This window comes from Apteryx rowi, unplaced genomic scaffold, assembly GCF_003343035.1.
Source record: "Apteryx rowi isolate R43461 unplaced genomic scaffold, aptRow1 scaffold_33, whole genome shotgun sequence".
In the NCBI taxonomy this organism is placed as follows: domain Eukaryota; kingdom Metazoa; phylum Chordata; class Aves; order Apterygiformes; family Apterygidae; genus Apteryx; species Apteryx rowi.
Genome location: NW_020449752.1, coordinates 33,416 through 60,141, shown reverse-complemented (window position 1 = coordinate 60,141; position 26,726 = coordinate 33,416). Strand labels below are relative to the sequence as shown.

General features: G+C 52.4%; 1 protein-coding gene across 1 annotated transcript in view; it reads right to left on the bottom strand.

The window, feature by feature from the left end:
* The window catches only part of SORL1 (sortilin related receptor 1), a 41,550-nt gene extending 15,758 nt beyond the window's left edge, over positions 1-25,792 (bottom strand). The window contains exons 1-25 of the mRNA XM_026071744.1: positions 25,679-25,792; positions 23,779-23,904; positions 23,094-23,255; positions 21,698-21,765; positions 19,885-20,065; positions 17,323-17,424; positions 16,097-16,266; positions 15,612-15,804; positions 15,193-15,310; positions 14,549-14,622; positions 12,802-12,890; positions 12,461-12,639; positions 10,786-10,972; positions 9,568-9,696; positions 9,264-9,349; positions 7,606-7,778; positions 6,630-6,761; positions 5,963-6,054; positions 5,099-5,345; positions 4,475-4,613; positions 3,602-3,775; positions 3,309-3,422; positions 1,963-2,085; positions 1,646-1,765; positions 98-223 (exon numbers count right to left, since the gene is read on the bottom strand). Of these exons, the coding sequence (XP_025927529.1) occupies positions 98-223; positions 1,646-1,765; positions 1,963-2,085; positions 3,309-3,422; positions 3,602-3,775; positions 4,475-4,613; positions 5,099-5,345; positions 5,963-6,054; positions 6,630-6,761; positions 7,606-7,778; positions 9,264-9,349; positions 9,568-9,696; positions 10,786-10,972; positions 12,461-12,639; positions 12,802-12,890; positions 14,549-14,622; positions 15,193-15,310; positions 15,612-15,804; positions 16,097-16,266; positions 17,323-17,424; positions 19,885-20,065; positions 21,698-21,765; positions 23,094-23,255; positions 23,779-23,904; positions 25,679-25,768 (3,394 nt within the window). The 5' untranslated portion in view covers positions 25,769-25,792. The remainder of the gene's footprint in view (positions 1-97; positions 224-1,645; positions 1,766-1,962; positions 2,086-3,308; positions 3,423-3,601; positions 3,776-4,474; positions 4,614-5,098; positions 5,346-5,962; positions 6,055-6,629; positions 6,762-7,605; positions 7,779-9,263; positions 9,350-9,567; positions 9,697-10,785; positions 10,973-12,460; positions 12,640-12,801; positions 12,891-14,548; positions 14,623-15,192; positions 15,311-15,611; positions 15,805-16,096; positions 16,267-17,322; positions 17,425-19,884; positions 20,066-21,697; positions 21,766-23,093; positions 23,256-23,778; positions 23,905-25,678) is intronic.
* Positions 25,793-26,726: the final 934 nt, after the last annotated feature.

Here is a 26,726-nt window from a genome sequence, read left to right as displayed (position 1 = left end):
GTTGTCTCCCCGAGTTTGCTAYGGTTTTATCTCACTGGTTTTGTAGCGATCCCTCGCGCGCCGGCCCTTCCCCTGCGCCGCGAGCAGCGCGCCTTACCGCAGGTGGCAGGGTCCTCGTCGGAGCCGTCCTGGCAGTCGGCGTCGCCGTCGCAGGCCCACCGCTGCGGGATGCAGTGGCCGTTCTGGCACTGGAAGCTGGAGGCCTCGCAGGTGTGGGACACTGCTGAAAGCAGACCGGCAAGGGCGCCTGAGCGCAGCGCCCCGCCGAGCTTGCCGCCTCGCTGCGGCACGCTTCAGCCCGGGCCCTGCGGGGATGCGCCCCCGCTCCTTTCCTGCTGGGAAAATGCCTGCCTATGGTTTAAATTGGTTGAAGCCTAACGTACGGTGTCCCCTTAAAAACGAATACCACTCTCAAACCAGGAGAGCACTCATCATTATCTAGAAGAAAAGCAGTGTTCAACTTAAATTCAGTAGCATGCAATTTAATTTAGGTTAGCTAGTGACATGCGCTTGCAGATATTTCAGAATACTACAATCTTGTGGCAGTAATATTCTATTAAGTATTCAGTATGAAATGTAATTATTTTAGATAAGAGCAATAAATGCAGCTGGTGGAGTCAGATGAAATGTTTCTCAAATAATTGTGATCCTCTTAGATAATTTCAACTTTAGGCTTAACAAACCCGATAGGCTTTTTGAAGTAGGTTCCTTTCCTGTAGTAATTCTCTCTGGAGAAACTCATATGAGAGATAAGTGATTCCAATATAAATTAAACCTTCTTACGCAGCCACGCTCGCAGAATACTAACGACCAGGATCCCCAGAGAAATGCTTTAAACCTCCTATGCCCCAGGCAGGTGAGGCTCCGCGGTGGTTTGAGCACGCAGGAGCGCAGGGGCCCCAAAGGGAGCTCCTTGGCACGGCGCCCTGCATCCCGCTCCGGCAGCCGGCACAAACAGCTCCGGCGTTACAGCCTGAGCAAGCAAATTCTTGAGAAAAATTTTAATGGAAAAGACCGTACATTTTTTCCTGTTGGCTTCTCTAATGAGAAGCGGTCCCCGTTTGAGCGCGAGCTTAGAAGGCAGCTCAGGGACAGCAGTTTTGCACCGCGATGTGGAGGACAGTTGAGTGTTGGGGCTTTCAGATGCAAATAGAAAAAGCAGACTCGGGGACGTAAGACTTGCTGCACGAGTGGTGTAAACCCRGGACGCCACCAGTTTAGATTTCCAAAACCACAGAGGCAACATAAGGCTGCTTAGGCGAGGAGCCGCTTTCTGAACTAAATCTGCCTTGCCCTGAGGTCAGTTCATTGTGGAGAAGCTGCAGAGCAAACGCCTGTTTTCTGCCCTGTATTTAATGGCAGCGACATGCAATCAGCGCACRCCGGCCCGCTCGCTGCCTCCGCGTAGCCAGGGAGCCCGTTTCGAGGCGAAGCGCGCTGGGCTGCCCAGCGGTTCCTGCTCAGCAGCGCTCCAGGGGCACGGCTAGCGCCGCAGGTGGCACAGCCAGGGGATGGCCCCAACAACACGAGCCTGCCCGCGCAGGCTGGCAAACAAAAAGCAAAGCGGAATCACTGCGCTCACTGACACGCAGCCGGCGCTTTCCTTAGCAAAAACGAAGCTTACTGATCCCGTCGAAGAGCTTACCAGTGCAGTTCGCTTCATCTGACCAGTCCCTGCAATCGTTGTCACCGTCACACATCCAGGAAAGGCGAATGCACATCCCGGAGCTGCAGCTGAACTCGTCGCTTCTGCACTGGTGGGCCTCTGCGAGCAAGGCACACGCGGCTCAGCCGCTGCTGCGGCACAGCCGGCCTTGAAAGCRTTTTTCCCGCATTGCCTCTAGCCTTGAAGGATCAAGAGCCACCACCCTGCTCTGTTTACCAGCCTCTGCTTTCCCTCAACTTATCATCCCACAGCTTCGGAGGGGAGGACCGGGCGACTCAGCGCAGCACCRCACTTACCGCAGCGGCTCTCGTCGCTGTTATCGCCGCAGTCGTCCTCCAGGTCGCACTTGTAGGAGAGCGGGATGCAGGTGCCCGAGCCCTGGCAGCGGAACTGGCTCTCGGCGTCGCACACCGTTGTGGCTGCCGCCGGCGGGAGGAGAGGCAGAGAGGGCGTTCAAGGCTGCGGTCASATAACCCGCACCCGAACACGGCGCACGGAGGCGCAGGACGGAGGGACGGCAGGCTGCAGAGCTTTTCTCCATGCCTTCTGAATCATTACTGTTTTATTTTCGCTATCATTATCACGTGCACCTCGTACAGCAGAGCAGGAAGAGGTTAATGGGCTGATGCTCATCCCACCCACTCGCAAGCTGGGAAAATGCCCTCCAGGCAAGGCAAAGCAAAGAGGAGGAAACAGGCCCTGGGCTGCAGAGCTGCCTGGTCTCGCCTGGGGAGCAGGGACCGAGGGAAAAGGCAGCGCAGCCTCCGGCGCGGAGCAGCCAGACGGAGGGGAAGGCTCGGCCGGAGCCTCGCTCTCTGGGGCCAGGGCTCCCCGACCCCCTGCACAGCCCACGCAAGGGATGGGCACCTGCAGAGGTTTTATCTCATCCCGAGACAGGCGGCGAAGCCAGAACCGGGAGGGGAAACCACACTCCTACTACTTATTTGCTTTCAGTGAGGTCAAACTGCGGGGAAAGGATGTGTTTTGACTCYGCTGGCTGGTATCTCAGGGTAGGCAGGAAAATGACCTCTTTATGAGTACRAAACAGGGATAAAGAGCATCTCTCCAGGAACGTCTGGTCCTCCACTGATTCCAAACTTCAAACCTGGCCCTCTTTCCATGACGGACTAATCCAAACCCCTCAGGCTCTGCAAYGGCTTGGGAGAGCTGCGCTTCCTATGTGCATTTGGGTTCCCTAATTTTACTTGAGAAGGTGACCTCTGTCTTTCCTGTATTTGAACTTGATTTATTAGCTCAGCGAGAGGCCCAAGCCCTCACGATGAAGACAGAAAGRCACTTTCTGCATGCACTATTTTCCTCAGCATCAGCTGTGCCCCCARTTAGCCTCAGGGGATAATTACTGCGAAAGACAAGCGTGCACCCTCACACAAAAGCTGGGATCAGTCTCACCGAGCTTGAGACCTGTACACCTGAGCTGGGCAAGGATGAAATACCAGCCCCTGCAGGGAGCAATTCATGCAACCAGTTTTGGACGTGTCCCTTCGGACGAGACAAATCGTGCCCTCCGCATGCCTCGTGCTCCCCGTGACTATAAAGGGAGTCTAGACAAGCAGCTCAGGTGCAACACCGACACAGCGGATGTCTAAATTGGGATGGGCGAATGCCATCACAGGACACTTACGGCAGTTTTTCTCATCGCTCATGTCCCCGCAGTCGTTATCGTTGTCACACTGCCAAATGCTGTTTATGCAGTTCCCATTGAAGCATCTGTACTGGTTCGGCAGACAGGTGTTTTCTGGTGCAAAGGGGAAAGCACAAACAGGCCGGCGTTAGGCATGGTGCCGCCCTCTTGGACCAGAGGCCGTACTTCTCCTAGCCCAAAGGGCAGCGGGGAAGGTCACGCTGACCTCTCAAAGTGGCAGAAGCCACCACCTCCCAAGATAAGGCAGCGACAAGAATTGAGCACGGATTTACCTTCCTTCACACAAGTGCTGTTCTTCATGACATAGCCGTGAGGACAGTCACACTTGACTTCCCCTGAAGGCAGCACGGTGCTGGAGACGCCCTCGGGACACTTGCAGCTTTTGCCGTTGTTTGACTTGGGCAAGCAGAGCAGGCTGCAGGGCTTGGCAATGCAGGCGTTCTCCCCTGGCAGGAGGCGAAGGGACACGGTCGGGACAGAGGGCCACGAGACGCAGCAAGAAGACCAATTTTACCCATCGCTTCACTGCCTGGGTTCAGGCCCCCGGCTAGGAGCCAGCTCAGCAGTGCCAAGTTTTGAGGCCGGGCTTAGAAATGCAAAGAGCTTTCTGCTCCCATGGAGATTGAGGGCCTTAATGGTCTTCCCAGTCTCTTGCATGGCGCTGATTTTTAAAGCGCTTTGATGATCTTAAACCCGTCTAAAAGCGATGCCAGTCCCTTCAGTGAGTGATACCTCACGCAGGGGCTGCTGCTACCCAAGCACAGCCCAGAGTGACGCCTTTTTTTCCTTTGCATGGAAAGGCCACGGTCTGTGACCGAAACGGGGAGGTACCATCACAGCACAGAGAGGGCCGTAAGTCCTCTTTCTCTCCGACAGGAAATATCTGTCATGGCAGCTCAGAAGTAGGAAGCGGTGCTAATGCAACACGATCCTGAATAGGGCACCTGAGCACTTAAAAAGCCCTGCAGGAAGGTGAGTACCTTCAGGCTCATGCAACGTGAGATGGGACGACCTTGCAGCTTGGGAACTTGTGGAAATGGGGGATAAATGGATTTCCACACTCAGTGCCATGGGACCCATCCATCTGAGCACTCGGCCTGTCACAATATCCTGAGGAAAGATCATCTCCATGCACACTGAGTTACCTGTCGTCTTTCCTCTGTAAAATATTTTCATATCCATGATCCCATTTAATCGCCCGACTAAAATCTCCATTCTTGAGCCGCTGTTTTTGGATGCTCTAAAAATGCTGAGCTGTGACCAGTCATTCCAGTAGATTTCATTCTGAAACACAAGCTTTGCTCCTTAGTGCAAAGAGACACGAGTGGAGCCACCTGAGAAGTGCTAGCCATCAGTTATTTGGGCTGAGACCATTGCAACACCCTGGAATCGCAGGGCAACGAGGGTCCAAACGCTCCTCAAAGCCAGGGGCAGGAAGATGAGAAAGACTCGAAATGGGATGTGCGCACAAATGGGAGCACAAGGCACATCTGCTGAGTCACAGACAATCTGGGGAAGACATCACAGTGCAGCTGCTTGGAAAAGCTGGGAGCCCGTTGGATTTCAGTCCTGGATTAGGCTGCACCTGCCTGTTAGTTTCTGGGATTTGTCTGAACATGCCCAGAGCAGAACTACAGCAAGCATCACCCTCTCACTCCCAGGAGCCAGAGCCAGGGTGCTAAACACTCCTCAAGCCCAAGCCCCCCTGCCTAAGACCGTGCMTGCTGTGTAGATCTCCATCTACTTGAAAAGAGGCCCTGCATAAATACCTTAAACACGGCAATGGCGTAGGGGTGAGGGAGGCTATCCAGGATCACGGATCTCTGGAGGCCATTGAAGTCAACCCTCTCGATTCTGTCCATGTAGGCCTCTGTCCAGTAGATCCAGTGGTCATCCACAGAAATGCCGTTTGGCCACCGCACRCCCTCCGAAACGATGCAGCCGGCCGATGATCCGTCCATGTCRCTCCTGTAAATGCCGGGCCTGGAGTCTCCCCAGTCTGTCCAGAACATCAACCTGACAAGAGCCAGAGAGGTTACTCGAAATGGTAACAAAACATCTCATCAAAAGGAACAGGTTATAAAGCAGAGATTTGAATACTTTAAATTCCCTGTCTCTTGCAGGGCATGTCTTTGGAAAAGCAACTCTTTGCTATTCAAATCAGCGTGACCGGGAGGTCTACCAGCAGCAGAGAGGCATATTTAGGTGGCAGTTTCTGTGGTGTGGCTGTAGCTGCAGGTTACCTAGCTTTAAACCGCTTTGCTTGAGGGCTCRGAGCCCTGCAGGCAGCGCAGCGCGAGCTGCAGAAGCTGCTGCCGAGGTGGTTGCTCTGCTCAAACCGGCCAAGCGAAGAGGGCTAAAGGCAGCTCAGGTTTGTCACTGTTGTCACAGCAGCGGCTGCAGCAAAGACGTATTCAAAAAAGGCGCAACTCTCCTTCGGTTCTCGAATTTGAGCGCAGCGCAATTCCTCACATACCACCACAGCTTTCTCCACTGACCAGACCAGTTTTACTGGCAGGAAAACTTATTACCAGTGGAAATGTGCAGGTCGGAGAACAGCAGTTTGATTAAAACAGAAACCGGCTCCCAGTCTCGGATTATCTCCCAACTATTCACGGTGATCTCTTGCTTACCCTTCTCTGGGAACCAGAGCGAGGGCTCTGGGTCGTTCCAGTATCGAGGAATTTAGGACAGTAAGTCGCAAGTCTCCGTCCGGATTGGCAACCTGGAGTAATAACAAAAAAGGCAGGGTGTATTCACTGCTGGCAATATAGAGAGCAGTTTCGCTGTTTAAAGTTGCATGAACTTCTGTGGCATTTAATTACAGCTCCCTAATAAAACAGCTATCCAAAATATACAGGCAGAAGAAGCAGTTATCTTAAGGCAAGTGATAATAGATGATAGGCCTGGTTTATTTATTGCTATTTCTATGTTAGTGAATGAGCAACTGGCTGTAGCAGCTCTCTACCACAACCCATTCTAGCCCCATGTACCGCAGGACACGGTCCAATCTAAAGTAGCTTAATTAATTGCAGGTAAATTACTTAATGAGCTGTTTGGGTTTTTTTCCCCCATTTCTACTGCTCATTTTGGCCTCATAAACTGATATCAGTTTAACTACGCAGGGMTGAATAGTACCATACTCTGTTTGCATTTAGACCCAGTAAAGTGGAATACCATGCTGCAGGAGGAGGGTCGGTGGTCAGTAATGCCACACGAGCAATAAGAATTCAGGGCAGCATCCAACTTGGATACACAGATGTAAACGCATCTTTCTAGCACTGGTGGTTGTAGACATACCTCAATTTTTGGGATCCCAGCATTGACCCAGTAAAGCAATTGACTGAGAGGTTCAAAGGCCAAAGCCTCCACTGTTTCCAGCCCAGTGCTTACGATTATTTCTTGCCCAGAGCTGCCATTGAGACAAAGACGCTAAAAAAAATAAAATAAAATAAACAGGAAACTCTGACAGCCTCAAGGTTAGCAGAGTCAAGTGTGCAAGACAAGCCTTAACAGAGCTCACAAATGAGAAATACCTAAAATAAGCACTCGAATTTCAAAGCACTTATGTAACAGCTCCATTGCCCTGCACCTGTGTCCACAGCGCAAGGCGATAACACCACAGGCGACAGGCGGCCAGAGCAGCGGCAGGAATAGGAGGAATTTTTGGCTAACAACACCGGGGCGAAACGCTAATCTTGTGCACGGTGCTGTTCTCGGTGTTCATCCACAGCCAGACTCCGCAAAGTGCTCGGCACTGCCTTTCTGAGTCTTGGCTGCGCAACACCACAGAGGCCAAGGGAACTCCTTGCTTCTGCAGGAGGCCGAGTGGGCGAGCGGGCCTCACACGGAGGGATGCTCTCGGTCCCCGGGCACACGCGTATTCCAGGCTGGGAKCTTAAGCCGTGGAGCTCTCCCACCTGGCTGAAAATAGATGTTTGTTCTTGCCTTTTAGGAACTTTGTTACAGCATTTTAGAAACACATAAACCACTGRAAGTCAATGGAAAATCACTGGATTGAGGCACACATATGTTAGGAAAGGTTCTGGGGACAAACCTGGTCAAGATAGGTCTTCYAAGATGGGTTGCGTAAGAGGCTCAGTCATATGACAATGACCCTTACGATATGGGTCAAGATATGATATGGTATGTTATAATATGGTATGTTATAATACGGTATGATACGATGCAGTCTGAACTCGAGCTGTGCTTTCTGCTGGAGGACCTAGGCCACCCAAACCTCTGAGCTCCCCGGCGCAGGCAGTGCCTTGCTCACCTGTATAATGTCAAGGGTGACATCGGCCCAGTACAAGCAGTTGTGGTCGTAGTCGAAGTCGAGGGCGACTGCCCCTCGCAGCCCGGCCAGAGGCAGCTCCTCGCTGACGCCCGAGGAGAGGTCGTACCGGTGGATGGAGTAGCGGGTAGCGTACAGAATGAACTCATTCTCCTCTGCGAGAACAGGGGACTTGTTATATAGAAGMCTCTAGCTTTTTAGGTTACTCGAGGGGTAAAAAGCAAATAACAGGTATTTTCCTCCTACCCCCGACTGTATGTTTTAGCACCTCAGTGTTACTGAGGCAAAGGCCCTTTGTCTCAACAGGATTAGGGTAATTAGAAAATGCTAATAGCCTCATAGGGTCCCCTTATTCACTCATGTGACAGGAAAACACTACTGCTATTGTTTATTGCAGAGGGTTGAAAGAGGAGGCAAAAATGGCAAAAACTGTTTTGCCTGTTTCCTTTTCACATTTGCATTCTGCCAATTAAAAACAAAATACTGATCTCCTGTTCCTCAGAATTCTCATAAAAAAGGTGCGAGTGATGTAAGCTTTGTGAGTCCCAGGGGACACCTTTACTGCAGTAAATATTCCAGGGTGGTTTTTGCACAGGATCTGGCATAACGGGACCCTCATCCAGGAGGAAGACTGGCAGGCATTAGCACGCTACCAGGAAATTCCAGTAATGCTATTAATGAGGAAAGCTAATGTCAGTAACACTGACGATGCATCCCTATGGAGATACGAAACACATACTGTACATGAAAGCGGTGCAGACCAGGGTGTTTCTGAGTACCATCAGCRAATGTGCTGGGAACACAACACTTCAAAGCCCAGGCTGGTAGGGGCTGCAGGTTTCATTTTCAGGCAGCAGAGCGCTTCGCAGCACGACGAACACGGCTCTCCAGATAGCTCAGGAGGGCTCAGAGGGTGAGAAACGTTGTCGATTCCTAACCTCAGCGGAAAACTAAACACCGCGCTGGTGTGAATCCCAGCAGAGGGGAAGTTTCTCCAGGTTTCATCCCTGGATTATCTATTGCCCCCTGCCGGGTATCAGACCCGGCCTGCGCACCGCAGCCTCGGGCTGACAGGGCTTGCTGCTCCCCGGGGAAGCCGCCTGCATTTCCACCGGCCGCTCGAGCCAGCGACGCGCTGCCGGGCAGCCGCGGCTCACAGCAGCCTCTTCCCTTTCGCGCGGCGGCATGCTAATCACGCTGCTCATGACGGCAGATTAAATTAAAGCCTTAACGAGCAGAATGCAAATAACATTGGCAGCACACGGGCATGAAATCATTTCGGTGCCTTGGACGTTTTGAGAGGAGAAGGAAGGGGAAGGAGCTGCTGGCGTCCTCCCGTGCCTTGCAGGGCACGCGCGGGCCAGCATGAACGGCCAGCCCCTGCCCTGGTCTGGTCCCCAGCGCCTGTCATTCAGCCGCACGTGGTGGCACATCTCAGGGTAGTATCTGCACATGGGTTTCCCTACACAGGGCAGGAGATTTTTTTTAATTCTTTTTTTTAACCGATTGAGGCATTTTAGCTCCTGTTCTGTGGATTCTCTCCGGGAAGCCTCTGGGAATTTATGCGTGGTCCCTCAGGCACGAGCCAAGGACATTATGAATGAAGGCCTTGGGGCTGAGGTAATCCTGCACGCACTTACCAGCTAGCGGGCAGGGCACCAGCTCCCCTTCCAGCCGCGATTCGATGTCTCCCCCTGCACAAGTGTCCCCAGAGATCTTTCGGTAGCTGCAACACATACAGCCGGGCAGTTTACTCCAAGAAAACTGTTAATATAGCACCATGAGCAGCTAGAACAACCCACCGATTCTTAATTTCAAATTAAATGTTGCTCTGTATGTCTGCACACGCATTCCATTAACTGCCACTTGTGTGCTTTTTAACACCAATAGCATAAATCCCAGTATTTAGAAGATCAGGTTCCCTTCCCAGGTATAACAACATACCCTCGAGTCTTCTTGTAAGTTGAGCCAACAGGGCAAGGTACCGGCGGGTCATACGGCTTTCCAGCAAATTCAGGGTCAGGGACACAAACTTCTAAAGCTAAGTCCTCGCTCAGTTTAAAGCCAAAGTCACTGCCAAGAGAAGAATGATGTAAGGAGGGAAGGGAAAGAAGGGACAAATGCACCATGCTAGGCTATTTACTCTCCTCTATTTTTGCAATCAAGTTTTAAGAACGCAAAATATCTCAGAAGGCCATTCATTTATTATCAACGTTCAGCTGAATAGTATCATCTTACAGCCAGGCAGCTTCTTTCATTGGGACATTTCAAAAAGACTCTGCAAATAAGCTTCCTAGTGACCAAGCAGAATAGGGTAAATGAGGCAGCAAGCCATACTGGAGCCAGCACTTCCTGAAGATCTGGCTTCGAGCCCCAATTCTCCTGCTAGCTGTCTTAGTTCACTGGGTGTGCCTCAGTTTTTCCCAGCTGTAAAATGGGTGTTACAATGCTTTTGTTCTTTGGAAAATGCTGTGGAAAAGGTTATGTCAATCTGACTTTACAGACACTCCAGGGCTTTGACTCTAAGGCAGAAATTAGCTCCCACCAGCCTAATCCCTGGTCTGCCCATGACAAGCCAGATTCCTCTTCAGTCTGTTTCTAGGCATCTACAGGGAGGTCTGAAACTCTGTTCTTAATTGCAGGTACTGGGCACTCAAGCAGTCTAGCCCTGAGCTCTACTGAAAGCCCAGTCCCTGAAAAGCAGTTCACTTAGTAACCCCAAACCTTTGCATTTGACTGCCAAAGCAAGGCTGCCTAATCCTGACAGCTGTGCAGCTTCAGAAAAGTGTAAATTATAACAAAATGATATAGCAGGAGCGTTGCATTGCTGTGGCTAAAGGGTCGCTAAGCTTTTTAGCTGAAGATCTCTACGTGTGATGGAAATTGTCCTCCAACATTTGAAAGAAGGTGATGGATTAACAACACTTTGCTCTTCTATAACCTTTCAGAGGCTCCCATATGGTTCTAAAGACATTAATTAAGTCTCATGCCCCATTATTAATGAAAGGATGTTTTCAGTCTATTTAGTTTCCTCTTTGCTATAAAATCAAGCAGTGATAAAAAGAGCTAAGTAAATTGGATGTTTGTTCACTTTGTGCGATTGGTCACAGATATTTATCTCAGAATTACAATCCAGACTAAAAGAAATTAATTGGTATTTACCATTCAAAGTCTTCCCTTGTACAAGAGCAGTTGGAGACCATGACAGGCCTGTCAAAATCTTCCCCATTGAAACATGTCGCATGAGGAGTCCTCCTTTTGAAAACAGTTTTATGCCCCAGTAAACATTCATTGCCTCGCTCATCGGAGGGTGACCACAGCTTGTAGTCGTTTTCTGTGCAAGGGACCCCTAAGACAAGCGGCAAATTTGGGTTAATGAAAGGCACCGTCCTTGAGGTAACCAAGACTGAAGATTTAAAAGCAAGCGAGTCTCCGATTTGCCTCTGTCCCCGCTGCTGACGTGTGCCCAGCGAGGCCGTGCGAAGCTGTACCCTGCCCCGTGCCCAGCACCGTGCTGGGCTCCAGGGAAGGGGCGAGTTGTGCTCTCAGAGGAGGTCTCGTGCAAAGCCGCGGACCGAGCATTACACCCATGCAGCAGTTTTCTAAAAAGCTGTTTTTTCGAAAGCTTGTTGGTAGAGAAGGGCAGTCCCTAGCCATGCAGCCTAGTATCCCCGAGCAATCAATGCAGAGGTGCGCGCTGGAGCCCTTGACAGCTCGTGTGCGCGCACGCGGCACGCCAGCTCCACACGGTCGCCGCCTACACGGGGCTGCACCCCAGGAGGAAAGCCACCCGCGCTGCCAGGAGCGAGGAGGCGACAGGGGAGCCGAGGGGCGCTGCGGGAGGAGGGCACCCGGGGCGCCCCGGCCAGCGCCCCAGCGCTTGCAGCCGCGGCGCGCAGCAGCGGGAAGAGACGAGGCTCCCCGTGACGGACGGCACCAAGCAGCTCCAGCGCGGCTGCAGTGAATTTGTAATGCCTCATTTGAATGAASTCATTCTGGTTACCAAACAGATCCGTTTCCAGCAAATCGTCAGGGGAGTCAGTTAAAAATTTTAGTGAAGTAAATTCCTCTGCTGAGTTTAACTGCTCTTTGATTAAAACGCTGCCTCGCAATCAAAGCTGAAATCAGTTATAAAACATTCATAGGCACATGCCTTCAGAAGGGCTTTTTTTTTTTTTTTTGCTCTGTTTCCTTTTTAACAAATCCCTTGGTGATGAGGGAGGGGACTTTGGCAAGAGCACAGAAAATGTGATTGCCTTGAGCAGCCATCTCCACGTGGACACGAGCCATGAGGGATGCAGGACCGATGTGAGAGCTGCAGAAAGCCCCAGCCCCAGCAGGAGATCCCCTCGCAGGTCCGGCTCCCGCAGAGGTGTCCTCGGGAGAGCAGCGGGCTGGTAGCAGCACGTGAGGCTTGGCTCCTGGGTCCCGTGAGGGAATGGGGCTGAGGGCAAGAGCTACAAAGGTGTTTCAGCTCTCGATTCCTACTTAGGCATTGAATCTCCTGTGCTCTTTGGTGGGAGTCTTAGAAGAGCCTTAGATGATGACATGCTTTGGATCATGGCCTGGGTCTCTAGGTCACTTTGGGCTTCTGAAAACCTCTCCCTGAGACCTCACCCCACTCCTCCTCACTCTAAGACCTCTGGAGATGATACGTAGAGGTCTTAGCTGCATCCAGTCATGCTCGGGGGCTGTATGTGGGGCAGTGGGGATGAGCTGTTTTTCAGTGAATGCCTATTTGCGTGTTTAAAGTGTAAAGCCAAGGGGTGGAGGCAGGACAGCTGTCACACATGCACAACCCAGCGTCAGCCGAGAGCTCCGGCGCCCGTCCCCTTACCCAGCACGTCAGTGGTGTTGATCTGCAGTATCAGCCAGCTGTGGCCGTTCTCTTTGTACGAGCCAAAGATGGTGAATATGGTGCTTTTCTCCCCCGGCTCGGTAAGAAGGCCGTACACAAACACCGGCTTCTCTGAGAAAGTGAATGTTTTCCAGGTTTCCCCTTCGTTTGTGCTATACCTGGAGAAAGAGGATTGGGACAGCTGCAAAGGGAAAGTCCTCACCAAGCCTGGGACTTGAGGCACAAGCCAAGGGAAGGGCTTGCTCGAGGCCACCGGCCGGACGCTGCCACGGAGGAAGCCTGGGCCCCGCTGTGGGGCTGCACCGTGCCAGGTAACTTACTTGAGCTGGTCGGTCTCGGTGCCTTGTGCGATTGCCACCAGGATGCCACCGTGATCACCCCACGTGTAGTAATGGGGCCCAGACAGCGCCTGAGAAGAGAAACAGTGGCAAAGGGAAAAAGTCCAGAGCATGAGGATAAGGGGTGCCCGAACATTACACACCTCAAAGCCTAGCTGCAGAGACCCTGACTCACTCAGGCATGCTAGGAGGACCTCGACTTAAAGCTTAGCTCACACTCCTCAGAGCTATGCTGAATTAAGGAAAAAGCTTTGCTGGAAAGCATGCTCTGTCAGAAATGCTTCCTGACCCGTACTAACGTTTCAGGTCGCTCAGGCCGAGCCAAATATCTGGAGGCACTAGAGATTCAAGTGTTTATGGGCCAACATCTGTTGTCAAGAGCAGTCAGCCCAATTTCTCTAAATATATAGCTGTGTTTAAGAGCAGAACTGTATCTTGGACTCTCCTCCTCATATGTTGTATGCTAATGTAAGAACTAATTGAAAAAGTGCCGTTACATGAAACCAGAATCAATCTCTCCCCCTCTAAGCCTGCAATTCTTGTCTACAAAGCTTTCTGAATGCTCATCAGGGACTTGCTGCYTTCCTAAGACTTCAGATAAGTTTTGTTTTTCAGTCTGTGAGGCTTTTTAAACACCGAGAGATAAACGGGGCCATGGCATGCAAAAAACACTCCCTGGAGACAGCTTGCACATCCACCCCCAGTAAGAAAATTGCTGTATTTCACACTCACCTCCTGCTCTAGCTAGTGACCACCAACAGAAAATCACCTTTGCTTTCCTAGCTGGGGGGCTCAGAGCAGCTCAGGATGAAAACAGAAACCATGAACGTGCTCGACGCTGCTAGTAGTACACACTAATGCGCTTGGGGACGTTCTTGCAAAGGGCACTGCATATATTGTTTCTTTCTTTTTGCGTTTTGAGACCGTACGAGTGATCTGGAGGCCAAGAAGCCTTCCAGCCTGCTTTCAGCAGCTKCTTGCCAAAAACCACGAGGAAAAAGCCGTATTACTATTTCACAGCTGAAGAATCAGTGTTGGGTCATTCCGCACCTCTGCTCAGCACACAAAGAGGCTGAGTAACTCAGGAGCTCAGCATTGCTAACTGTAAGATYGCTTTTTCTCAGCGTATTTTAATTGCACTTCTACAGAAAACTGTCTGTGAGCCTGGGGAGGTTTTAGCATGAAAATCTCTGCTTTCTGGATATCCTTCCCCGGCTGTGCGCGCTTCTATCTTGGTGCAATGGCCCCACAGAGGGAGACGCCGGGTCCCCCCGGGCTCTCCCAGCTGAAGCTCGGAGGCGCCCGCGCTCCCGGCGCCGGGCAGCCTTTGCACCCTGTTGGGCTCTGGCAGCGGCTGGACCTGTGGCATGTCCCCACTGCCGCTCCAGTCGCCCAGATGTTAACCCAGACCGCACAGCACTTACTGGGAGGAAAAGGCGGCCGTTGAATTCACAGGATTAAATAGCTTACAGATGTTAAAATACCATATTACACTCGCATCAAAATGTACAGGCAGGCCACAAATACCGCTGCAGCCCAGAACACCCACTTAGTAAACAGCATCCAACTCCCCAGAAACTGAGAACAACATCTCGTTTTTCTGGAAGAAGCCAGAGGCTTTCCAGACGCTCTTGCAGGCTGAAGGTCTAGGGTTCGGGGTGCCTGCCTTTGAGGAGGGAAATCCCAGAGAGAAAAGCAGGCAAATGGCCTGGGGCTAGGCAGCCCTTACCTCTCTCCACCGTGCTCCAGCGCTGCTCGAGACGTACAYGTTGGTCTTCCTTGCCATGTTCTTGCCAACAGAGCCTAAGAGAAGGAGAAAATCACTCCCCGTGAGGTATACACAGCAATTGCTTAAAATGAAGCCAGCCACCTCTAAACTATTTTTCTCGGTGAGTAAAATGGCAATGATTGAGGAGTTGATTTTTCACAGTATAAACCAATTCCTGCCTATTTTAAAGACTATTACAAGTTTTAAAAGCAGCTGGGGAGAAACATATGGCTATAAACATGATAAAACAAAATTTGCCCTCGGTTTTGCAAATGTTCCATAAATTGTTTTCTACAATAAAAAGACGAGACAGACATTAATTTCTGTACTTGTAGGAAACCCCTCAGTTGGATAGTGGCAGGAAAGAGGAACAGACTGAAACTGGGACGGTTGCTAATGTCACCATGGTGCAGTAAAACGTACATGCCGTAATCACTGTACCAGGACTGCAGATGAGAAAGAGATGGCAAAACACACAGTCTGATTGAACTTTTATAAACTCTCTATTTTTACTACTTATACAGACTAGATGCTGCCACGGTCTTAATGTCCTCCGAACAACAGGCCCTGCAGCCCGTCCGTGGCTCCGAGGAGGAGAGCAGTACCGGTGGCGATGATGAGTCCCGGCGCCGACTCCTTGGAGAGAATGGGCATCCTACGCAGCTGGAAGTTCAGCAGCTGGCTCAGCCGCTGGGCCAGGTGGAGAGAGCAGCCCTGAGAAGCCTGGAAAAGCAAAGCACATTGATGTTAACCCTTCATCCTGCATTTGCCCGTGCCCCTGTCCCATCCGGTCCGGCACTTTCAGCATCTGTTTTGAAAGACGGACAAGGAGCGAAATCCTTTTAGTCGAGAGGAACCTTGTCGCTGTCTTGGCGGGGCTAAAGCTTCGCCTGAGATGGCTTCAGGCCGATCTCTGCTGTCATTTCCCCCGCTGTGATTGACATTTCCATCTCTTTTACAGGGTCCTTTTTCTCTGGTAGTCCCTCCGCCCTTCGCCCAGTGAGCCGGCTCTGCTCAGCGTTACCTCGCAGCTTATCTTCTCGCCGTAACGCGTGTACGCCGGCGGCTGCAGCAGCTCCCAGGTGCCCCCCTTGTCAAAGGTGATGACGGACCGCATGTTCTCCTCGCTGAACGAGCCGTTTATCAGGGTGGCGATGTAGACACCCCGCACGCCTTCGACCCGGTGGAAGTCTGCAAAAGGCTCGTTGGCGAAATACCTGCAAGGACATGCATGTGTGGTACCATCAGTCCCAGGCCTCGGTGGATTCGGGAGTGGGAAAAGACTGCAGATCGAGCGAATACTTTGATAAAAGCAGCAAAAAGCTCCTAAAGGAGATTTTGGGCAATATTTTTCTTTCCCCCAGCCACTTTTACTGCGCCCAGCCTTCATACACTTCAAAGCCCCCCACATGTTGYGCCAGGTACGATGAATAGAGATGATAACATGACTTCTACCATCAAGCCACACAGCCCTGAGGCCCTATCACAAGTCAATGCATCCGAAGTTACCTGACTAAGGTGTCGCTCCCTGCTCCTCCTGGGCTGTAGTAGAGTATGTTTTCTAAAGACAGGGAGAACTTCAGGCCTTCTGCTTCCGAGATGTAGAGGTTGGTACGGTTGTTATCGTGGCTGACACACACGAACACCTGGTCCTCGGATGCATCGGCAATGTAATACTCCTTTGGGACGTAAATGACAGATGTGCAGGCTTTATATGCGTAGGCATACAAACAGGGTTTGTTTATCGGTTGATTTAGTGTTTCCTCTTAGATAGCTAAAAGTAATTCCTCCTTCCACCCTTTTTTGGTTTTTCCACTTGCAAGCACGTATCTTCCCTCTGCTTTCTCCCTTGCATTTCTCTACCAGAGATCTCTGTTTTCTGCCCTCCACACCTCTCCTCAAAGCCCAAATCCCTGGCAAAGCCGCCCGAGAGCAGCTCAGCGCTGCAGTGTCCTCAGCATCCTTCCCACGCAGCCCAGCTTGCCAAGCCCCATCGGTGCCGGATCTCTTTCCGGCTGAACCCGAAGCAGGCCTAGGGTGCCTCGCAGTGGGAAACACACCCCACTTGTCTGCCAAGTGCCAAGAACATCACTAGGACTTTCCTCCGTCCCTGCCTGCCTGGGGAAGCCGCAGCACGTCTGGATACACCTCCTTGCTGGAGGAGTATCACAGACTCTTTATAAACCTTGGCTGTCCCACTGGGCATCTTCTGTCTGCAGAAGAGACAGACGTTTGGGGCCAGCTTGTGCTGGTGGAACCAATGTACGTTCAGCGACCTAGCACCCCGTGCCACGGGGAGGCTCTCATTTCTCCGAAAGCAGAGCCAAGGTATGAAGCACTGAGATCAACCCCTCTCTGCAAATCTAGGCTTTGCTCCCAGCCACCGTCACGAGCTTGGGAAGAAGCCAGAGGTTGTCTCTTTGCAGAGAGATGCATACCCGAGTCAGTACTAGCCCAGAAGAGTCCCTCTGCTCCTTCAAGTACATGTCATTGTGGCAAATACATGATTTGCTTGAATAAAGTTACCTTTGCTTAAACCGTGAGATTGTTTTCATATTAGCTTTCGCTCTGTTGCAAAGGGGCCAAACCCCTGAACCGCGTGCGGAGTAAAACGAGGGTCCTTCCAAGCTCTCACTCTCGTGGTGTCTGGTTAAAATGCAGACCTGCCCTTCACATCCGAGGGTGTCCTTGGTAAAGGGCAAGGTAAGGAGGTCGTCTTGGAAAACCCCACTTACCTTAATTGGATGCTTGGTTACGAACTGGGCCACTCGCATCGGCTTGCGGTTGAAGGACACCCAGAGCTGCACTGAGGCTGGCTGCGAGCTGCCTGATAAACGCTGCAGAAGAGCAGAGGGAAACGTGAGGAAYAGGCTTCATCCCCCAAATCACACTAGTCTCCCATAACAGCCGAAAGGCAGACTGGGGCAAATCCACAAGCCATACAGCCAGGAAGCAAGCAAGCACGTGCTGCCCCCTGCCCCTGCGCAGCACCAAAGCACAACGCCCCAGAGCTCAGCCAAAAAGCATGTAAGAGGGATCTAGCTCCTCTCCGGGCGAGGGCACAGTGCAAAAGCCCTGYGACCTCTGTGACTATTAGGAGGGAGCCCAGTTGCTCACTCCTATTGCTGTAAGTGTGGCCAGAGCCGGGGAAGGGGAGAGAGGCCTTAGAAATCCCCATTTTCACATAGTCCTACAGGAGAACTTGAACCCCTTGCAGCTCATCCTGGCCATTCCCAGAGACACCAGCACGGGTCAAGGTTTCTGTATCTTTAAGTAGCTGATTGTCCTTATCAGCATCCTGGAAGCTGGAAAGACTGGCTCCCGGCTGATTAGCATCAGGTAAATGGGAGCTTTCCTCCCACTGTCCTTCTTGCCAGGTCAGGCGGAGGTAAGAAGGCTGGTTTTAATTCCTCCTTTTTCTGCATAGCAGGTTCTGCACTTTCCTTCTCATTCTTAATGATTTGCAGCAATTAAAAGGCACGAGTGTTAAGAGGAGGCGGGGGAAAAAAGTGGGGGCAACATTTTTCACATGGGATGCCTATGGTAAGAACCTAAACCCAGATTTAGGCTCCAAAAATAAGTGGCCTCATTTTCCCAGGGTCTGTATTGCTAAGCAACCGGGACTCCCACAGAAAGGAACAGAAGTCAGGAGGCCTCTGCCGCGGAGACGCCTGCCACGGGCTCCTGTGCCGAGCTCTCACCCGGCACGGCTTCGGCCAGAGCCGAGGCTCCGTGCAAGGCACTCGATCCCCAATACAGGGATATCTGACCACCTCAGCTTCAGGGTTTTTCAGATGCGAGATCCAGCCCAGCTAACTTCCTTTCTCCAAAGGAGGAAGCAGCTTGGAAGAATCCCCAAATCTAGTTCATGCTTTAAAAGGTGATGATTTTTCGGTCCTGTTTCACACTTCTAGGGCTCTGCCTCCTGAGTCTGGCTTTTGCACGGGGTTGTTTCTCTGCAGAGACAGATACCATCCCCTGCATTTTTACCTCACACCAACAGTAAACCTAGATAAAATCCTCTCCAGACCACAGCGGGCTTCAGATTGGGCAAAATGCCAGGCTGACAGGCTCTAAAAGTTGTAGACTATCTGCAAGAGATAACTCTGAGAAACTGAAAGTGCTCCTCAAACACATCCTCCATTAACTTCAGGCACAACCGGTGGTCAGAGCTAACTGCCTACAAAACACTAAATGGTTTAATGGCAATGGACTTGTTAAAAAAGACTTGACAGCAGCAGCCGGGGGAAAAAGCAATGCATGCATCTTCTAAAAAGAAAAACGTTCCTTAAATTCTAGGATGAACACAGTGGCCCTCCCCAATGCACTTTCTCTGACCACCTGTAGAGGACTTTCCCTCAGTGAAAGCACAGATAAAGTGCTCCATGTCATCTTTCTTTCACATTTGTCTGAAACTGGCCAACAGCTTCAGAAAGCCTGGATTGCAGCAGGACAGAAAGATGGCCTTTATTCACTTACTTACATCCTCTTTGCTTAGGAAAGCAAACTAAAAYGCCAGCTCTCTTACCAGACTGCAGTAAGCTAGGCTATCTGGACCTGGTCYGTTCTTGATTGTAATCCCTTTTGACGAGCAGTCTCCTAAGCGAAGCGCTGTCAAGGCCCTTCCCCTCCCTGTCCTTTCGCTGCCACCCCGCACCCCTGTGATCCCCCGCCTTGCCTTCCTTTGCAGGCGTCTTKTGTTTTTTCCGGGGTTTCAGCATTTTGCAGCCTGACCTACTTCTGCCTAACTTGCTGAAAYGAAGTGTATGAAAACGCTGCTGCTCCAAGCCCTGCTGGGGGAGCGGGATCTGCAGGGGTTGCTCTCTCCGCTGCAGCATAGGGCCAAGCGAGGAAGGCAGCTTCAGACAGTCCAACAAACCGCACGTGCGGTCTGCAGGCCATGAGATACAATGGGCAGGAGCATCATCCTCGGGAAAGGCTCCTGTCGTATTTTAGACACAGGTCCCAGTTCAAAGCAGAGCTGCTGCCCGCGCTGGCGAAGACAGTTGTGTGTTAACAGGCTGCTCTGTTTGACTTCCTTTAATCTGCTAATCGAGGGAGAGCATCAGGCCCTCAGCGCGGTGCAGCTAGATTCCTTCCACATGACTGTCTGGGTTGATAGAGTTTCTGTTTGGCCTCCGGAGCTCAAAGGAAGTGCCTTTGCTTTTCTCCTAGCTAAGCCTGACAAAATACGGTTTATCAAAAAGGGCCATCCCAGTGACACAGAGAGAAGCTCAAGAAGGTTGCTGAAGCATCAGTCGTCACCCTCAGCAGTGATTTACTCCGTTGATACTTACCACAGACTTTGTGGCAAACAAATATTTGTCCCTGAGCTGGAAGTCTTCAACCTCTTCCAGGATTATCTCTTTATTTTCTCGGGTTTGGAAGAAATCAGTGCTGCGAATGACAGTCGAAGCCCCAGAAGGTTCGTGCCGCTCTATGTACACCGTATTTGGCTTATCAAAAGGCTCAACACCCCTGGGGAAAAAAGAAAGGTGTTTTATTATCTGCACACGGACCCAACAATGCAGAAGGCAGCGGGTAGCAAAAAGCAAAGCACTAACAAGAGATGGGGTCAGYGTGCAAGGACCAGCGAGGAGGTCAGAGCACAGCTTGGCTCTGAGTCACAGAACAAGCCGTGGGGAAGGAGAAGGTTCTGCATCGCCTGCCGGAAATTTGGAAAAGCCCTAGGAAAGAGGGACTGGATCTGATTTATGGAATGCAATGGAATATATGTGTGGGGGTGCGCGTACCTCACTGTTTTATCCGAATCTCTGTGTTTCTTGCATTAGCTAAAGTCAAGACTGGTTGGTTTGGAGCTCTTTCAAACTCTGATTGTTTAGTTATGTCCCTTCTTATGTGACCTTGAAGAGATGAGCTGGAAATCTAGATGAAACTGCAAGTTTGAATGCTGCAAGGCTTGTGGTTAAACTACAGAGACGGTGGAGATAAAGAGCAGAAGGGGAACTGAGCACTGTCCTTGCATATTAGAGACAGCTGACTTGCCAGAAGGCAATTTCCACGAAGGCCAGGAAAGATGGTGAGCCTGGGACTAGCGGTTTTGCCAAGAAGGCCAGGGGACGAGTCCCTGCAACATCTCACACAAGGGAGCCCTAGGACTCCACCACTCAAGCACAGGGACACCTAGACACAGCCCCGAGTGACGGTCTGTCTCAGGCAGCTTTAGCAAGGTGGTGACACAGTGCTACTGTGATACRGCTTTGAACACGCAAGGAAAATAATCTGCTAGGTAGAAGCCCCTGCCCTCTATTTTGGCATGTAACCTCCTTCAGCAAGGCCAGTCGAGATGGTAGAGAACGGAATAGTGCAGGCTGGTTTTTAAATCTTGAATATAACTGACATGACCAGGCAAAAGAAGCTACCAAAACTCATCACCTAGTCAGTCAGGGGGCCACAAGCGAGTGTCTGTGCGAGCTGAGAGCAGGAAATGGATGGGCAATGAGTGGTCTCAAGGGGCTTTTGGCAGGTCACGTTAGAGTCCAGATCCCACCTCTGTGGAAGTCTAAGCCCTGGTCTTAACGGGAGTTGCAATGCAGAGTTTCCTGCAAAGAAGCGTAAAACGTTCCCTCCAGACCTGCCTCTCAGATCTCGGTTGTAATATTGCATATAAAAAGCAGATAGGCATCAGCACAYGTCAGAACAGCGCGGCGCTTTGAGGCAGAAAGCGAGAAGGAAACCACATCTACCCGGGAGAGCAGCACAGCCCCGGGACCACCCAAACAGGGGGAAGGCCCGGTTCCCTGACCGCACTGCCGCGAGAGCCCTAACCCGGCCCCACGTCCAAAACGTCGCAGCGCCGCTCAGCCCTCCTGGTACGCGCTGATGCAGGGGCTTCGGCCAACGCAGCAGAAAGCAAGTGTGTGCCCGACAGCCTTCCCTCTGTGCCAAAGCTAAATGGTCTCTGCTGCCCTGCTGGGGACACGGTGAAGGAGAGGAGAGGAGAGGGACAGCGCTGGAGCAGAGTTTGGTACCCCGCTCCTTGCCTCGTGCAAGGCAGCAAATGAGGCAAAGAGCGAAGAGCTGAATGCTGCAAGGGGGGACGCCCAGGGGAGACGGAGGCTGGCAGTAACACAGAGGTGCAATACCTACCACGAGAAAGACTTCACATGCTCCTGAATCATTATCCACGTCCGGCCAAAATCATCTGATTTCCAGAGCTGCAATTAAAAAGATCAGAGATACCAGTGGGACTTGTGTCCTGCAGCCACGCAGGCCTCAGTGATTTTCAAAGCTTGCACGGCCGAAAAGGCGGACTCCTCTAGGACACCAAACCTCGGGCAGCAGAGGCAGCCTGGCTGCGTGTACACTGCAAAACCGCGCGCTACTTCCACGATGCCTCTTCACRCGGCAGCTGCCTGGAGCAACAGCAAGCTTCCCAGCTACAGGAGAATAACATGAACAGGAGATGACTTCCCCTCAATACCACAAGGATTTCCTGCTGCCTGTCGAGCCACTCGGTTTTACACTAGCTTGGAAATAGAAATAACTTTTTCTAATGTACTCCTGGAGTGCAAGAGCACAGGTAAATATCTGGGCAGAGCTGCCTCCGTCTCGGAGCCGGTTACAATGCCAAGCACAACGGCACAGCGTTGCGGCAGAGCTGCGAACATGAGTAAGGCAAAGTTCACAAGCAGAGATAATATCTTCTATTGCGCCAACGAAAGTCACAGGGAAAACACACAAGCCTGCAGGCACATCAGCCCTTCTCCAGACCCCTTCTTCAGCGGGCCTGTGTGCCTGAAAGCTGCCCTATTTTTCCCCAGCACTGTGTTGGCATCTGAGTTGCCATTTTTGCAGCTCATTTTTGCTGGCAGGCACATATGGCCGGCGAGACTCCAGCCGCAACATCCAATCTAACAGTCGGCTAAAAAAAAGGTACTGCTCCTGGCTCGCTCTGTCCCGGTCTGGAAGGCACCACGCAGCCAGGCATGAAGCCTCCAAAGGTCATCGCTGCTGTAGCTGGCAGGGCTCTGCTGTGAGTTACGACTGAAATAGTCTGGGGAGACTGACAGGGCCAAGGACCAGCGCACATGAAGGACCAGCGCACATGAAGGAAAATGGAGAGGGAACTTTTAAAGCAGCGATCCTGCAGATATAATATTCCTGGCTGCACAAGAGGTCAGTAGATCGACTGCCCTATGTGAGGGAGATGCCCCGGCCAGTTTGGGATAGCTCTGCACGCAGTAGTCTGAGAAGAGAAACCCTCCCTGGCAGGGGTCTAGCAAAGCACAAACCCACAGGACTTTCCAGGACAAGCAGCGTGGCCCTTGGCACCCTGTATAGGAGCGTGTAGCACTTCAGGGGTAACGGGGCACCAGGAGAAAGCTAGCACTTGAACACAACAGCCATCACTGCCCTAGGGAAAGAGTGCGGATGGCAAAGGGAAGAGCATCATCCCACCGGCTCCGGACAGGAACGGCACGCTTCAGGCAGGCGACCCCAGCAGCCGCCTGCGCAGCCCTCCCGTCTAACGAGACGTGCTCACCTGCTTGTTGGGATGCGACCTGTCGAAGCCCAGAACCAGGTTCGGGCTCCGGCTGTGCAAGAGGAGGTCTGCCGCTCTGAAGGGAACGGAGAAGCCCTGAACAGTGTGGCAGAAGTCGGTGGTGATCCAGATGTACGGGACGAAGGCATCCACAAAGATATACTGGGAAGAGAGGGAATGACAGGGCATCAGAGCAGAACTCAGTCTAGCAGGCGACTAAGGAAAACACGAGTCCTCGGGGAGCATTCGGGAGGGAAAACTCCGGAGGGGAGGAATCTGCCGCCCGCCCTGTTGCTTTGGCCTGGCTTTAGGGAGGGGGATTTCCACGAAGGGGAGAGTGACTGCTTCCACTGCTTCAGCTAGAGGATATCTCCCCTCACCTTAGGGAGGGCTCAGGGAGAAGAGACGTGACCTTTGTGTAGCTAAAGCTTAAATAAATATTTTTCTCTGTAGCGCTGTACCGACACTAGTGAAGAAGCATGCGGCTCATTCCTCGCATAGTTGTATCGGYGCAAGCATGCTACGGATGCCACTGCGATACCTTTCCGCTTATTCCTTTCCCACCAACGGCCGGCTTTGTCAGTACAAGCCTGGTCRCCGCGGTATAACCGCCTTTGCTCTACAAGCAGGGCTGCAGGAGCGTGGCCGCTGCGGGCGAGCCTCCTGGGGCCCCTTCTCCTCTCACCCTCCGGTTGTCCGCCGGGCTGTGGTAGAACTGCGCGATGGCCACCTCGCTCGTGTTCCCGCTGCTGAAGCCGAATCTCTCCGAAATCTTTTTAAAACTCTTCCCGTAGTCGTAGGACACGTAAACCTGCAAAGGAGTAGTTGCAGCATGAGGAGCACAGAGGTCTGGTTTCTATTCCGGCTCTTCCTCCTATTTATTAAAATTTCAGGAAACTGCAGGGGGGAACAGGTGAAAGAGGCCACAGAGTAGCAGGATAAAGGGAGGCCAAAGCCCACACTCCTTTCTAAGGGGCAGCAGGAACAGTGGATGCCAGAGGCAGGTGAAAAAAGGGAGGTACTCCATAAAGGGAAAAGGTCAGGAGATGTTACAACACACGAGGCTCCTACATAGTCCACAGACTGYGCAGCAAAAGAGCAAGTGATAAAAGCCTGAGGCCATACTGGACGAAGGCAGAGATAAGTCACTGTTACACAGACTATAGCCAGCCAGAAGAAGAAGAAACCAGCGATCCTCTTCCTGTCCCAAGCCAGAACCAATGCAAACACGGAACTATATGCAAACAGCATATATAAGCAAACATTTGTCGTGTAACTCGGGCGACAGGGAGGGACCCAACGAGCTTTGCCCCAGGAGGCTTTGGGCGCAGTCTGGCCCACGGCAGCGGTACTAGCGTTCGYGTTAGTGATTGCACAGGGCTGCAGGTTTGTCCGGGAGCCGAAGCACCGCAAGGCGCTTGCTGGCTGCCCGGGGCGGGTTTTGCACGTTTTTTTGTGCAGGTGTGCAGGGCAGCATCCCCAGCAGGGGTACGACACTTCCCACCTGCAGGCGGCACCTCACAGACCGCGTCTTCTATTTTTAGGGATATCTGTCAGATTGAGTCCAGCCTGAAAGGGCAGGAGTTATCATTGTGCTGCCCCTGTGCGACGGTCCGTGTGAACGCTCTGCAAAGGGCCTCAGCTGGCTTCCTTCTGGGCTGGTGTCCACCCGCCAGCAACYCCAGCACCGGGCGCTCTCGGCCGGCTCTCCCTGGCAGCCTCCCTCGAACCGCCYGGGATTTATGGGGCTGGGAGAACAAGCAGCCAGCTTATTTTCCAGATGCAGGTCAGGGCACACTGGCAGGGGCCAGTCTGGTGAGGCTTCGCTGTTACCGTCACACTGCATCGTTCGTTCAGCAGCTAAAGACGGCAACTGTCTCTAGCGCTGTCAATCTGCCACCTCTCACGAGCATCACATTTCTTTCTATTCAAGGGAGCTGTTTTTAGCAAGCAAGCGAAGAGGCACTACAGCTGGATTTGCAGGGGAATATCTGAAAGAGAGGCGTATGAGCGTAGACCACTATTATTACACCCAAATTTGGGACCCGCTCCTGCCTCCTGGCTGCCGCTTTTGTGCGGCACGGAGCCGAGAGCAACGCCAGCAGAAACCTCGGCAGCTCATCCAGCCCGTCCTCCTGCCCCGAGGCAGGGTCAGCTCCAGCTACGGCACCGGTGACAGATGTCCGTCCGTCCCGCGCCTGGTGGACTCCGGCGGTGGGGATCCCACCCGCTGCCTCGGCAGCCCGCCGGGCCTCCTGCTCCCTCCCGAGCCGCGTTAGCGCAGGGAGTAATGGGCCATCATAAAGCAGACTGACAGGCAGCACCGAGCGGCGATCGCTGGCACTCGCTCTGCCCGCCTCGGAGAGAGCTGGCTGAGTCAGCCTCGCCGGGGCTCGCAGCGCTGGGGCAACTGGGAGAATTGGGGTTTTCTACCTCTGAATTCAAACCCACGGGCCTTTCCTTTACCTGTCAAACACACAACAGAAAGGCAAGGGGCATCTCTACAGGGCTGAGGAGCCACCAGCATCTCAGCTAGCACAGCAGCCTTTCGGACACCCCTCGGGAACGGCAGTTCGCATACTCACGTCACTGTTTTTGGGACCCAGCAAGGAGAGGCTGTCTCTAGCCAAGGCCACAATCACGTTGCTCTTCTCTCCCGCCCAGTGAACGACCATCTGGTTGTGGGAGTCATTGAGGCTGACCTGCGACACGGGCGAGAGGGGCACAGAGCCGTGAACCAAAGCCGCTTGAGAGCAGCCGTCCCGGAAAACGGGGCTGGGGGAAGCTCTGGGAAACTCTGGGAAAGCAGGACTGAAGTTGAACAGTCAAGGAGAAAAAAGCACACGGACGTTTGGTGTTCAAGCTTTGCAAATCTCAGAGGAGGGCTGGACAGGTTAAAGGATGGGCTCTTGGGCACATTAAAAAGAGTGTTAAAAAGGAGCCCGTTTTCCGCCTGGAGGAATCCCGTGGCTTTAATCCGGCTGCCGCTGTCAGCCTCCTCATGCTGGGTAGCGAGCAGCAGGAAAAGGCTGCAGCCCTCACCTGCTCGCCCCGTGCCTCGTTGCACACCCCAACCTCACCGCTGGCCACCGGCTGGGATTGCCAGCGGTGCCCCCCCGCCGCGGCTGCAGCCACTTACTTAAGCTACCCAGTGGCTGAAGTTAAGGGCAGTGGGGGGGGGGGGGGGGGGGTCAGTGCTTGAGCATCGCCCTGCATAAAGGAGCATCTACCGTGAAGGTGCTGGGGAAATGCTTGTGTCTAAAGGGGGGAGTTTTCCTCCTGTTCCTCCTCGGAGCAATAGGGTTTGGGAGCGGGCGAGAAGGTAAACTAAAACCTAGGAACAAGAAGTGATTTCAAATCCAGCCTGAATAAGAGAAGGGCCAAAGAAAAAGAGAACCACCTTTTCTACAGCTGTCTCTTTTGTACCGAGAACGACACTCTGCTTTCCAAAACATACTTAATCACACGCAATACCATTATTCCCCCGTGCGTGCGTTGCATCCGGCAGCGCGTGAACAAAGCAGGTCGCGCAGGGCTGGTTTCTATGGGAAAGCTATCGCGGGGAGGCTGCGGCGGGAGCCGAGGGTGCAGGAGCCGCTCGGCACGCAGCGTGCGGCTGCTGTCGGCGCGCAG